General features: G+C 49.8%; 1 protein-coding gene and 2 non-coding genes across 3 annotated transcripts in view; all 3 read left to right on the plus strand.

The window, feature by feature from the left end:
- Nucleotides 1–14,166, plus strand: part of LOC135817622 (uncharacterized) — a 132,697-nt gene extending 118,531 nt beyond the window's left edge. The window contains exons 44-46 of the mRNA XM_065330848.1: nucleotides 3,570–3,878; nucleotides 4,281–4,679; nucleotides 12,577–14,166. Of these exons, the coding sequence (XP_065186920.1) occupies nucleotides 3,570–3,878; nucleotides 4,281–4,679; nucleotides 12,577–13,463 (1,595 nt within the window). The 3' untranslated portion in view covers nucleotides 13,464–14,166. The remainder of the gene's footprint in view (nucleotides 1–3,569; nucleotides 3,879–4,280; nucleotides 4,680–12,576) is intronic.
- Trnae-cuc (transfer RNA glutamic acid (anticodon CUC)) lies at nucleotides 412–483 on the plus strand. Its single transcript has one exon. It is a non-coding gene; the product is annotated as a tRNA-Glu (tRNA).
- Nucleotides 3,250–3,321, plus strand: Trnae-cuc (transfer RNA glutamic acid (anticodon CUC)). The gene has a single exon. It is a non-coding gene; the product is annotated as a tRNA-Glu (tRNA).
- Nucleotides 14,167–15,079: the final 913 nt, after the last annotated feature.

The raw sequence follows: 15,079 nt of genomic DNA on the forward strand, positions 1-15,079 counted from the left end.
AGAGATTTTATCACCATTTCTATGACCGATAACAGAATGTTTGTGATGGGGTCGTTTTGCTTCGATCTCCCTATCGCTTTAGCTGATCTCTATACTGCACTAGTAGGCGGTCATCAAAGATAAAGTGTGGACACTTCTTCAACTCTAAAATCACGCTGCTATTCTGGTGTTTGCCGCTACTACCATTGTACAAGGGTACTTGAAACTTTCAAAGTGAATTTGAACCTGATATCACTACAAGTGATATATTTGTCATGCCTTCCAACCCTATGTTTCTACCCAGGGGCTTCCCTAAGAGTCCTGAGGCACACATCATCCAAGCTTTTGTCTGTCACGTCCTCTCTCAGGTTTATACAACTCCCTGATTGGAATTTGGAATTTGGATGAGATTGGCACTTTTCCCACCGTGTCTCCCATATGGTCTAGTGGTTAGGATTCGGCGCTCTCACCGCCGCGGCCCGGGTTCGATTCCCGGTGTGGGAACATTTCTTTTTTTTTGACTTTCCAAGTACGAAATTTATGTTCGACCCGACACTCGGACGGAATTGTAATATCCGCCATTTTCAAACAACAGGAAAAGCGTAACTTCCAAGCGGCATTTTTGTCAATCTTCAGTTCTTGCTTCGTTGCCAACTTTGAGTTTCATTCTATTCTGATCATGTAAATAGAAAGGACATGTCACGCAGCCGTCAGCAAGATTTCCTCTAAGGGAGCATCTCACAAGTTCGCATTTTGTTTCTAAACGTAACGCATATCGAAACGGGGGTAGGGGGGTAGCGCCCTTTTCGAATAGAAAATAATGACAGTTCGCACATTTTCTCAAAGTCTACAATAGTATTGTGCTGTGCATGTGTTAGATCGCTTCAGATCACTGTGTTTTAATACATGGTTTTTAGGTGTGGATCTACCTGTGTAACTGTGTTTGCAGATCAGCTAACCCTGCACTGCAATCTGCATGCATGCAGGCTACTCAAAGGTGTCAAATGTCACACCAGCCTGATCAAACCGTGTACCTGGCCAGCTTTTACAGCAGTACATATTAAATACATAATTGTACAGCTGTTATGGAGGAACTATGTTTGTGTGTGTACATGTCACTGATTGATCTACTACACTAGCAAAACATTCATAATCCATGTACATATAAAGCATGCCATAGCATGAGGCATGGACATGTACCAAGATGTACAGTAGATCAACACAGAAAATGTGCGACAAAACTTTCGAAAAGAGGGGGGAGGTAGGGGGGTAAAGTCTATTCGAAATGCGTTACGTTTGCAAAATAAATGCTAACTTATGAGATGCTCCCTAACCCAAGTGCTTCATGAAGGTGTGTGTACTGTGATGTAAGGCAACATGCCGCACAGCTCTCCCATAGAAAGGCGATTTCAAATGGACGCGCTTGGGTTAGGGACTCTTGCCGACGGCTGTGTGATATGTCCTTCTTTATTTACAAGATCAGAATAGAACGAAACTCAAAGTTGACAACGAAGCAAGAACTGAAGATGGACAAGACGCCGCTGGCCAGAAATCAGTGCAGAGCAGCATACGTGGGCACTGTTCATCCGATTATGGTGTGAGAGCATACCGGCATAGCTGTTTTTCAAGACTGGACGGACCTTCTGTGATTGGGCATAGTGAATGCATGCACATCACAGCCTCCGCACAACCATCGGCGACGGTTGCACTTTTGTTCACTGGCCGGGCAAGGGAATAGGCGTGTGAGCTCCGACCGCAATCTGGACACGTCCTCAGTGGAGCAGATACAGACCCTGAAGCAGACACTGATGACGATGCAGAGCCCGATATCCCCCCGATGTCTTCTGCTGATGGGCCCCTTTGCCCTGCTGATAGGAAGATTTCCACATAGCGTCTCGTCTAGCTGGCTAGAGTATACTAAGTACAGGATACCAAGGCCGTCACAGCCGGGAGCGGCCGAAGCCGCCCGCCCCACTTTTGCGGCCGATTTTTTTCTTTTTTTGGTGGACACTGCAACAAAGCGTGATGATCGCATGCGCAAACATGGCGAATGATGAAGAGTCCTTGTCCCCGATCGTAGCGTCATCTTGGTTTGTGTCACAGAATCAAAACGTCTTTCCTGCATTGTAGTTACATAAAATGTACACTGAAATGGCACCAAATGCCCTGAAACGCTTGCAATTGGCTTCAATTTTTGAAATTTTCGTGGGCAATCCCCAGACCCCTCTTTCATGGCCACCTCACCTCCAAAGTCACTGCGACGGGCCTGGATACTGCTGTTTGTCGTGGCAGCGGCTCCCCCAGCCCGACGAACAGTCACAGCATCCGCAAATGTTAGGTCCCTAGTGGCTGCTAGCAATTTATGGCGGGCAGGCACCATCATCGCCAATACCAACAACAATCTGGTCGCGCATAGTGTCGACACACACACACGCACACACGCATGCAGGCACGCACACGCACACACACACACGCACGCGCGCGCACAGGTCAGGCTAGTGGATGTTGGTTCAGCGGCTATACCGAATATTCAAGTATTCGTTCGTTCGGCCACAGCGAACAACCATTAAAAGTTTGCGCGAACATTCGAACTTTGAGATTGTGCGTACGGTACGCCAAACCCGTAAAAGCATCGCGATCAGCCACGGTCATTTCGCATACCGCCTAAAATATGTGTAGTTGCATGCTTATGTATGATCAGCTGGTGTTGATCTCAAAGATGGTGTAGTGGTTGTGTTAGGTGTCTGCTGGATCAATATGTATACTAGGTGTCTGCTGGATCAATATGTATACTAGGTGTCTGCTGGATCAATATGTATACTACCTGCCCGGACATCACTGTATAGTGTACTAGCAACTTTCTGACGGGTGTAACCAAGAGTACATAACCCCCCCAGAGTGTGCAGCGCCTGATCCAGCTCTGCATAGGGTCTTGGTCGAACGTAATCGGATCTTTGCGTCATAATACCGTACACATCTGAGGGGAACCCGGGGAGTCGCGGGTACTCTCGGATCAAAAACAATGGTGCCCTGCCTCGAGACCGGCCTTGCGCTGGTGTGGAGTGTACGCATGACATCAGAATATCCGATTCCGCTCGACCAAGATCCTATGCAGAGCTGGATCGGCGTTGCACACTCTGGGGGTTTTTGTACTCTTGGTGTAACTTGTAACTTGCTCTTTTCGTGTTTTATTTTCGGCTTGATCTTTGTTCAAAGCGTAACCTGTTTTAGGTGGACTTTGGATGAGACTTTCACTTGTGTCAACGTGTCTCCCATATGGTCTAGTGGTTAGGATTCGGCGCTCTCACCGCCGCGGCCCGGGTTCGATTCCCGGTGTGGGAACATTCTTTTTTTTATGGGTATATGCTCTCGTTTTTTGCTCCCTGGGATTTGCGCGATTCTCTCGTGTCCCGTAATATTCTCGTGACCAAGTGAGCAAATTGAATTTTCTTGCTTTTCTTTGCAAGCATGGATTTGCTCGCTCTGGATGGGCTTTGAAGTTTGAACCGGGATCACTTTCTACGCAAATTGAGTCGCGTGGCAAAGACGTGAAACGGCTCTATTTCCGTTTGGTTGCATCCTGCCTGCAGGGGTTCCGGTGGTTCCGCGTCGGCCGACCGTGCTGAGAAGGAACAGCACGCGGGTGATGATCCGCAGTGACTCATTCTTTCATGCGCTGCCTCATCACGGGGTGAAATACTTTAACATCAGTGTGCAACACCTGGCCTCTGGTACCGCGGATATTCCTGCATCATCTACCCAGACTTCATACCTCCAGATTCCATTTGGCCGTGTGGATGTGCATGTGGATATTCCAAGAGGCATTGAGTATAGAGTCTGCGCCAGTGCTGTTAATCATCACGGCTCAGCCTCAGCATTTGGTCCCTGCTCTGGCCAAGGTGATGCTCGCCGGTGTGGCCTGTGTGTCTGTCTGGGTGCACGTATGGATGCTCGTCAGTGTGTGTGTGTGTGTGTGTGTGTGTGTGTGTGTGTGTGTGTGTGTGTGTGTGTGTGTGTGTGCGTGTGCGTACATGTGTGCGTGTGTGTGTGTGTGTGCATGGATACTTGTGCCTTGTGTACACTATGTTATTCAGTGCTTTTAACAGACACAACATATTTATAAATTGAAGTCCACCTACCTACTAGTTTGAATACTCGTCATGCAATAGCTCGCATAATTGCATTCTTAGAAGAGGAACTACATGTATTTAGCTGTTATTGACGTTCAGAAGTGTTGTGCTTCAATGGTTGGTAAGGGGTGTTCTACTGAAGACAGCGCACACTTCTTTGTGTTTCTGCAGGAACTGCTCCATACGTGGTAAACAAGCACCTGATCCAGCTTGTCCGCTACGCCACAGTGGATCAGCGCATTGCACTACCATGCCCCATGGATGGGCTTCCCGCAGCTGAGAAACTCTGGTACACGAACTCCTCAGTCGTTGGCGTGGTCACCACCAGCACCAGCAGTGCTGCTGGGCAGAATGGTGATGGGCAGCGTTACCTGGTGTCCGTCGATGCTGGGCAGAATGGTGATAGGCAGCGTTACCTGGTGTCCGTCGATGGCACTGGAAACAAGCACGTGGCGGCCAGCGGGGATTTGGTGATCAGAAACGCGCGTTCGACGGACAGTGGCACGTACGTGTGTGAAGGTTCCAACAGGCATGGTCGCGCTTCACTTTCTCTACAGCTGATTGTGTTAAGTAAGTCACACGCTCTTGGGTTTGTATTGGGATGGGGGAGGGGATGGGTCTCTCTCTTACCACCAGAGAGCAGCAGTAGGCCACTGGAGAGGTTGACTGGGCCAAATTTAGATAGATGTGCTCAAAGTTCTGTGTCCAGAATTAAGTGAGGTGTGGTATCTGTAGTGGTTCTACAAACGCACCAAAGACATCTTGTAACTAGCTTCGTTACTACAAATCACAAGTGTGTGGGAATACAGAGAACGACAGAGAGATCAAAGGAAAAGCCAGGCAGGCAGGTACAGCTGAAGTGCCTACGGTACAACTGGCATGTCGCACAGCGCGGCCGGATGAATGCATACATGTTACATAAAAGGATACAATGACAAACAGTGGGATGTGCATCCACTACATCTCCCTCTGAGATTAAACAGGCTATAATAGAGAAGATGAGGAGTCCAAAGACTATTCGATAATGTAGGTATTGTTTGTAGAGCAAGTTGCAGTGAAAGAGTGATGTGCAGAGACGACGGCAGATACGTCTCGGCACGTTGCTGAATTAGCATGATTCAATGAGGCGGTTGACAGGCTGAGGAGCTCTAGCAGAGCGACGGACTGGATCAGCTGCTGTGCCACCGTACTCAACCTCGACTGTCGGCTTCTCTGCTTCTGGTAGTGGCAGTCGGATCAAGTGACGACGATTGCGGCGAACAGTAGAGTGACCAGACTCAACGAGGTAAGAACGATTGGACACTTGCTCTACTATCTTGCCCTCCCGTTCGAGATCGGTGATGAATACACGGTCATGAAGCTGTAGAGTCGCGAGAGGCTTAGCTGCATGCCGTTGGTCGTAGTGCAACTTCTGCTGTTCCTGGGACTGAGTTTCCGATTCCAGAATACTAGGGAGATCTGGCCATTTCGGTTCCAGCTGCTCAGTCGTTGCAGGTAGACCGGTACGGAGCTGGCGGCCATACAATAGCTGACATGGGGCATAGCCGTTGCTCAGCGGTGTCGTGCGGTAAGCCAAGAGTGCATCTTGCAGGCTTTCGGCCTTCCGCAGGAGATTCTTGGCGGTGCGAACTGCACGTTCCGCTTCGCCATTCGACTGAGGATACCGTGGACTGGAAGTGCGATGGGTGATGTCGTTTTCTGTGCAGAACTCAGTAAACGCTTCGCTGGCAAACTGAGGACCGTTGTCTGTAACCATGGTGGACGGGAAACCATGCTCGGCACAGATGCGGTGCAGATGCTTGATGACAGCAATCGAGGTTGTGGCAGTCAGCGGTACGACATCGAGGTAACGCGAGAGATAGTCAACAATGACGAGGTAAGTTGTGCCGTTGAATTCCATCAGATCTGCACCAACCGTGTGCCACGGCAGTGTTGGACGTTGGACGGGTTGCAGTGGTTCGGTCGACTGGACGCGGTGTTTGGTGCACACTTCACACGTAGCAACCATCGTGTCGATTTGCCTTGACAAGCCTGGCCACCAAATGGAATGGCGGGCGCGAGACTTGCACTTCGTTGCACCTTGATGTCCCTCGTGGAGCTTCTCGAGCATCTCAGGCTGCAGAGAGGGTGGCATGACAATGCGGAAACCATGGTACAGCACACCTTGCTCACAGGACAGTAACTGGCGTTCATGGAAGTATGGGCGCACAGTGTCGTCGACATCACGTGGGTTGCACGGCCATCCGTGTTGGACAAAGTGGAGGACTTGCTTGAGCGTCTCATCTTGTGTGGTGGCGTCAGCAATGTCACGGGCTTTACCATCCGACACGATCTCAGCGATGTTAGATGTGAGGTTGATGCTGATCTCGTCTTGGAGACTAGGCGTGTCGTCACAGGCGAGCGGAGCGCGAGACAGAGCATCGGCAACAACTAGCTCTTTGCCAGGGACATACACGGCGGCTGGATTGTACGTGAGCAGGCGCATCAGGAGGCGTTGACATCGCATCGGGACACGGTTCAAATCACGCGTATTGATCAGCGGGATGAGTGGTTTGTGATCCGTTTGGACAGTGAGGGACGAATTGCCGTAAATGTAGCCGTGGAAGCGCTCACAAGCCCAGACAACAGCCAAGCACTCCTTCTCAATCTGCGCGTACTGTTGCTCAGTAGTGGTGAGGCTGCGTGAGGCAAATGCAATGGGGCGCATTCTGTCGTCATGCTCCTGCAATAGGACAGCTCCCAAGCCGTAACTACTGGCATCAGCGCTGATGACCGTGGGCTTGGTTGGGTCGAAGAACGTGAGGCAGGGCGCATTGGTGGCAAGCTGTTTGAGCTTGTCCAGGGCCTGTTGTTGTGTAGCAGACCACTCCCATGCGGTGTCATGCCCCAGTAGAAGACGCAGTGGAGCGCTGACTTCCGAGAGATTGGGAATGAAGCGTGACATGAACGCGAACATGCCGAGAATGCGCTTCAGTTCCGTGACGTTCTTGGGCGGCTTCAGATTAGCGACGCTGGACACTCTCGCTGGGTCAGGGTGGAGACCTTTGGCGGAGAAGATGTGACCAAGGAACTTCACTTCGGCCTGACGCTTGTGACATTTCGTCATGTTCAGCGTGACGTTGGCTTTCTGCAGGATGTCTAGTACGGCAGCTAGGTTACGGTCGTGTTCTTCTCGCGTACGGCCAGAGACAATGATATCGTCCATGTAGACGAACACGCCGGGGAGCTGGTCCAGAAGGTTGGTGAGACGCTTCTGGAAAATCTCAGGTGCTGATGTGATGCCGAATGGCAGTCGCTTGAAGCAGAACCTGCCGAACGGCGTGATGAAGGTGGTCAAACGGGCAGAGTCGGGACTGAGTGGGACTTGCCAGAATCCGTTAGCAGTGTCCAATGTCGTGAACACAGTCGCTCCGGCCAGTGAAGACAGGGCATCTTCTAACGTTGGCAACTGAAATGTCTCCCGCTTGACAGACGCATTAAGACGCTTCAGGTCGACACAGATGCGTACCTTGCCGTTAGGTTTGAGGACGGGCACCATAGGCGAACACCAGTCTGTGGGTTTGTCGACACGCGCAATGATGTCGCCATCTTCCATGCGGTGCAGTTCTTCACGTACTTTCGAATACAGGTGATGAGGAACTCTGCGAGCTGTGAGGCAGTGATACGGTGTGGCGTCGGAAGTTAAGTGAATCTGCGCAGCAGGACCAACCATACACTGTACGAGTGGGACTGGACCTTGCACTTCAGCCAGACGCTGGACTAGACCCAGTGCTGTGCACGCAGATCGGCTGAGCAGGCTAGTGCTGGCACCATCTAGAACAAAGATGGGTATGGTAGTGGACTGGGATTGAAAGGAGCAGTGAGCCTCAAATACACCCAGGACCTGCATAGTCTGGTCATTCGCTCCTCTCAGCTGGGCACTAGTAGCAGATAAGGACGGCTTGGGCTGCAGTGTATTGTATGATTGCACGGACATGGTAGAGACATCCGCTCCAGTATCTAGCTTGAACTGGACTACACTCTTTCCGATAGCTAGATCTGCCAACCAGGGTGAATCACTTACACTTTGTGCGCACGTCGTGTGGCCAACAAATAGAGAGTCCGGAGAGTCGTTCGTGACGGCAGAGGTGGACGGTTTCGATCGGCAAACTCGCGCGAAGTGGTTGCGCTTGCCACAGGCTTTGCAGCACTGGCCTCTGGCTGGGCACTGATCGCGTTGCGAGTGGTGGCTTCCACCACAGTTCGGGCACTTCGATTCAGTCGCAGGCGGTGTTGCTGCAGATTTGTAGCTACCATGCGGTCTGCTCTTCGGCATAGATCGACCACCACGGTGCGACTGGACAGCTGAGGCTGAGGCATCATCGTCTGAAATCGAGCTGGCGGCGGCCAAGCCACTGCGCGATTGGGCTGCAACCTGTTGCTGGACAGTTTCGGCGTGCCGTGCGAACGCAACAACTTTGGCGAGAGTTTGCTCGCTCTTGTCTTTCATCTGCAGCTCCCGACTCACCCGCTTGTCCAGCATGTGGGCGACGAAGCGGTCTCTGATACGCTCATCCTTCGTGCCAGCAAACTCACAATACTCTGCAGCTTTGTACAGAGCACGGACAAACTCCTCTACGGTCTGGCCGGGTTGTACAAGCTGTTCAAATTTAGCCCGTTCATGAACAACATTGGTAGAGGGGCGGAAGTACGTGTCGAAAGCACTGACGACCTCGTCATATTTCTTCTTGTCGTTCTCGGATAGTCCGAGTTGGTACTCGAACAAGGAGTCGGCGTTGGGTCCGAGAGCATACAACAAAGTGGCCACCTGAGTTTCTCCCGGGTCGGAACTCAGTTTGGTGGCGGCACGAAAACGGGTGAAACGGAGTTTCCACGCGGGCCACTGGTCCGGTGAGCTGAAGTCGAAAGGCGCTGGAGGGTTGAAACGAGCCATCACCGCTCACGAGGCCAAAGACTACAGAAAAACCAATTCTGACACCATGTAGTGGTTCTACAAACGCACCAAAGACATCTTGTAACTAGCTTCGTTACTACAAATCACAAGTGTGTGGGAATACAGAGAACGACAGAGAGATCAAAGGAAAAGCCAGGCAGGCAGGTACAGCTAAAGTGCGTACGGTACAACTGGCATGTCGCACAGCGTGGCCGGATGAATGCATACATGTTACATAAAAGGATACAATGACAAACAGTGGGATGTGCATCCACTACAGTATCTATCACGGTAAACTGGCCCAGGGAGGGAAATGAAAATGAAATGCCAGCTGAAATAGATGTCATTTTAGCCACTTTCTGCCAGATGTGTTCGTTTCTACATCAAAGTGACCACCAGATGTGGATCTCTATTGGCGATGGGCATGCCATAGTGGGCCACTTGGGATCAGTACAGAACATCATCTGCAGATGCTCTCCGACTGGTCTAGTTTGGAGAACATGAAGGTTGCATGTTTTACAAGTATCACAAACTCACCATACTTTGTCTTGGCACTCTAAGCCCAGGACGGTCACACCGAGCACCTCCAGCAGCTCCACAGATGTACCCTTGAGGATAGTCCATGGCCCAGCCACATGATCAGAGAAGGACTTGTGAATGACCGGGCAAAGGAGTTTGGATTGGACTTTGAAGAAGGTCTGTCGGCTTGGGAGACCAAGGTTCAGTAGGGACGGAAACAATGAGGAGGTAGAGAAGAGGCCTCCGCAGAGCAAAATTGCCGCTGACACCAGCCTATTGCCAAGGGCCACTCGTGCCCGCCCGTGGCCTGCCAATGGCTGAGAATGCCATTCTCGCAGGTGGCAGTAACTGTCAGAAGGGACCCTCGCTCTGTTTTCTTGGTGGTTGTTGGCATGTGGCAGATCTTGCAAGAGCATTGTGACGCCTCATCCAGCTAGCTGCTCCAAACAATATACTTTCGGTCGCCTAAAGAATCAGGCTATCGCTCATCGTCACTGATTTCATCATCATCACTGGAGTCTGACTTCGTCAAAAACACACCATCACCATCATCGGCAGCAGCACCTGCAACAAAGAATGGCTCATTCTCACTGCCATCACTGTCTTTATACTGTATGCAGCTGGCGCTTGTGACTGGGCCGCAAGTCTCAGCGGCAGCAGAAGGGCCACGCAGTCGAAAGTCAGGATCACCTAGCACCAACACATTTTTTGAACTGCGGAAACATCTACTCTCCTTCTCATTTCGATCCTTCAGCTGATTCTGGCTTCCCAGCAGGTTCTGGCTGGGAATAGACCAAGAAGACAGCTTTCTCTTTGACCGGTTCCTGCCCTTCGACATGTCTCCTGGGACGTGTTAACCAGAAATTCAAACATGGCATTATTGTGTTGGTTCGCTTGTTGTCCAACTTCGTCAAATTCCGTACTAGTACCTGACTCCGTAAATCTCCGCCTGAGGTCGCCACCAGGCTGAATATCTTCTTTTGTGAAATGAGCAGAGCACACGGTGTGACACTTGGTTGGAGTAAATTCTTGCCTGCGGATTCACGCCACGCAATATTTCAGCAAACTTGGCTCGTCGGGAATGTCTGCTTTAGCTCCCCGCATTCCGGCTTGCTCTTGTCGCCGTCGCATCCCGGGACTCAGCAACGAGGCACGGTAGAAATGGTATACATGTCGTAGCAACTCTTCTCATCTTCCGACTCGGCAAACTACATGTAACAAGTTGTTGTATCTGTACTTGCGACTGAATGATCGTTCCACCCTGTGTAGAGCACGCTCCTTTGTTGACAGTGCTAGCTGATGCGTTGCCAGTCATCACCGCCACAGACGACATCGTGGCTTCCACCGAACGGGCGTAAATCAGCAGGTCAGACAACGTTCTACTATTTTCCAGGACGGCTTACTCACGGACCTTGGTCAACGTACTATGCTGACCGACATCAGACTACAGCTCCGCGTCGAAGTCAGAGACCTCACAGCGTTTGGCCAGTCGCCAGAGACGAGTCATGTAACTGTCCAGAGTCTCCGACTGGGATTGCTTTTCTCTGCGAAAACAAATACATCGCGTACTCGATGTTTCGTGTTGGAAGAAAATACGCCGTCAGTGCGTCCTTCAACTCTTTGTAGCTGGTGATCTGACTGCTAGCAAACATGAGGTACAGAGGTAGACATCGAATACGTCCTCACCACCACAGTGCATAACCGGGCTCTCTGCCACTCATCCTCAGTGACTTGAGCTGCGATCGAATAATTGTCGATCGAGCGATCCATTCTTCCCAACACGGGCCAACAGACTCGGGCAATTCCAAACGAAATTGGTTCATAGATTTCACTGCATCCGCCCTAGCAGCGGAAATCAAGAAGCTTCGTCGCCTAAATATTGTAGTTTATACAATACTCAGTCAGAACACGGAACACGAAAGGTTGACGTGCTTTCAAAAGGATTGCAGAAGAGGAGCGAAGCAGTCAACAAAAGAACAACGATACATGAAAGTCACAGCAGGCATGCTCTGTGTGGCAAGTCAATAAATGATGACTCGCGAGTAAAGATGCCACACAAGTAATTCCGAATAAGATTTGCAAAAGAACCCAAGCAGCAGGCTTTTCTCTGACCAATTTTCTCGCTTCACCGAGCTAAGCAGAATATGTGTCATCACTTGTGGTCACCGTGGAAACGAAAATCAGAATATCTGCGATTTGGCAAGTTTAGCTTATCGTACGCAGACGTATAATCGGGAAATAACGATATTTTCGGCAATGTAGAAGCTGAATCCGAGTGGCGTATCGGTGCACACTGTATCTAGTGGCAGTGAGAGTACTGGAGATCGACAATTTTGGATGACCTGCAATTTATACGGTAAAACGAAATTTAGCAAAATGGAGGGCCAAACTAGCATTATGGATATAGGAATCCTGGTATGCCACCTGCATCCAACTTGACTTTCCTCTATCCGAATCAATGCTATCCGAATCAATGCTATCCCTTTAATAGTAAGGAAGAATTGCATTGAATGCTGTAAAACAGCTAAAAACTACTGTAGAACGGCGGATTTTATCAGGTAAAACTTTTAGCGTTCTCCGAATCTGGACCAATTTGCGATGAAATATTTTAGCGACCCGTGCTTCGGAGTTTAAAAAGAAGGATGATTTTAATAGTATTGTACCGTACAGGCAAAATTTCGATTGGCGTGGCACGATTATAGCGAAAACACTCCTTTCGCTAAAATCGCTAAAATATCACTGTCGCTTACTTGAAATAATTAATTAGCCGTTTTACAGTAGCTGTTCTAATGATATGAAATGAATGTCTCAGTAGCCCGTTATCGCACGTACTGACCGCTTATTATCTTGTTACATTCGTGGATAGTTGCTTCATAACTCGTTTCCATGTGTTTTCTTCTTCTATTTTAGAATAAAGATGTATGTGTCAATACCTTGACAACAATCCCGAGTGGTAATTCTCCACCTTTTTAGTACTGATGTTGACCAGTGGTGTACATGTCATTTCAACCCTAGATGCTACTGAATGTGTGAAGAATGGTCAGAATGTGTCGGTCGGTGAGACACGCCGCTTTTTATCCTCCTGGTCCAGCTGGCCAGCAATGGACGTCGTGTTTCTTGTTGGCCAGTCTCAATCACTATCCAATCACTACGAATGGCTTTCCCGTCTGCCAGCCACCATGAGTGAATGGCTTCGGAACACCACTGCCAATGAACTCTCCCTCGGCTTGCTTGAAACACTGGATCGCTTTTCCTTGTTTGCTTTTGGTGCGAGTAAACCGAACTTTCCTTTTGGTCAATGGGTACTAATGCCTTCAGCCAGAACGTGGGGCACAAACAGGGAATTTCGTTCTGCTGTTCGTTTGTTGAAAGGTGGACATTCGTATCAGGATGGCTTCCACGCACTGCGCATGGCACTACAGAGTGCGGAACTGCGCGGCGATGCAGTGTGTCATATTGTTTTTGTCGCTGATCAACCGCGCCAGCAACTCCAGCCTCCGGTGTCTGGACGGCAGCTTTCCGAGAGCGTGACGCGCTCTGGATGCTCGCTTCACGTCCTTGGAGACGGACTAGATGGAATGTTACCTGGAGAGCGTGACCCGGCGGCTGTGCTTGGCATCACGGCCGGTCAAGCGCTGTACCGACGTACCAGTAGTGGCAGGAACCACTTTGACATTGTGCAAAGCGATGCCAAGCCGCATCGGCCACCAGGCTATGCCAGCCTTGCGCTGGGCACGGCCAGTGGGTCCGTATGGAATCTAAACCATCCCGGCAATGCGGACCAGCTGGCAGCCGCACTGGCATCTCACCTCACTTCTGTGACCATAGCTCGGCTGTGTGAACGCTGTACGTGTCAGGTTTCGGGCAAGATGGCTTGCACGCCGTGCACTACTGGAAACTGATCAAGCTTGGCATATTATGCCAATGGAAACTGATCAAGCTTGGCTTATACCAATGGAAACTGATCAAGCTTGGCAAATATCAAAGGAAACTGATCAAGGTTGGCATATACCAATGGAAAGCTTGGCATGTACTGCCTGTAGTTGTAGTCTTTCTCGGAAACTTCAATATCCCACTTTGCAGGATTATTCGGTTGAAAGCTGATGACGTGCCAGTTGCCTTCACCGTATATAATGCCAGTAGTCCATTGCAGCTTGCTATTTCACTCTTTGCTATTTTTTGGTTACATAACAGTAGATATCTTATTGGACTCAACTGATTTCTATATGCTGTCTGCCTGCCTTTGTTGTATGAACTTTAGGAAAGCCTCTCCGGCATGTTTAATTAAGCTCGCATATTTTAAAGGCACAATTATAGATCTACAGTAGCCGCTTTGATTTTCTCATTGAAGTCAAGCAGCCAATGATTAACGCCGTATGCGAGAACACCTTGCTCTCCCACTAAAGTTGCTGCTGCTTTGCGCATGCATGCTGGCGATGAATTGGAGCAGTACTAACACAGTCCCCGTTACGAACTCCGGGGTAGCAGACACAGCGCTGATGTGCATATGCACAGCACTATGTAGCACAGATCATTCTGCCGGCCCAGACAATCGGAGCATCTTAAAACTGACTTGAGCAAATCATAGCCCCTCGCACAACTGCATGGTTCATGGTAATCTTATTGTAGCAATTACAGTAAAACCTGTAATGGCGACCACTCGGATACGGCAACCACTTGACCATGGCGACCACTTTTCCTTGTCACGGACGCATTCACATTCAAAACAGCTCGGATAAGGAACGCGACCGACGGCCACCCACCCGCGACCGCGTTGCGCAGTGCTAGTACGTACATGTAAATGTAGGCATTGCATGGTGCACCATGCATGGTAGATCTACACATCAGTGCAGGAAGTGTAGTAGACACTGTAGATATGCATGGTGCATAATTATGCACGACACTTGACAGGTCTGAGGGCCCCAGGCACAGGAGTCGTGCAAGAGTAGGATAGGCGTGTGCACAGTCTAGTCTGTGATACACTGATAGGTGTGTGCACAGTCTGTGATACACTGATCAAAATGATGTACTAGTACTGGTGGTATCACATTGGATATGGTCACGTGACCCACTGAACCTGGATAAGAAGACCACCTGGCCACGGCAACCACTTTTTCTCGTCCCTTGAGGGTTCGCCCTAGACAGGTTTCACTGCACTAGTACTTGCAGTCAAGTAATTGCTACATATTGCAGCATGCCGTGCATGGTCAATATGTAGCAATTGTTTATGGATGTCAATTTAATGTACAGTGAAACTTGTCGACATGTATGCATTCATGGCAGATTGGATTATGCATACATGTGCATGACTGTACTTGTTGTTGGCTTGACGACAGCATGAAACAAGGCGGAGAACACTGTGTTCGGAAACAGTGACCTTACTACAACCATCCACGGTTGGCAGAGCCCCGGTCCGTTGGACCGTGGATGGTTGTAGTAAGGTCACTGTTTCCGAACACGGTGTCCTCCACCTTGTTTCATGCTGTCAAACTAACAACATGTGTGAACTATCTCTTTG

This window comes from Sycon ciliatum, chromosome 1 (assembly GCF_964019385.1).
Source record: "Sycon ciliatum chromosome 1, ocSycCili1.1, whole genome shotgun sequence".
NCBI lineage: Eukaryota > Metazoa > Porifera > Calcarea > Leucosolenida > Sycettidae > Sycon > Sycon ciliatum.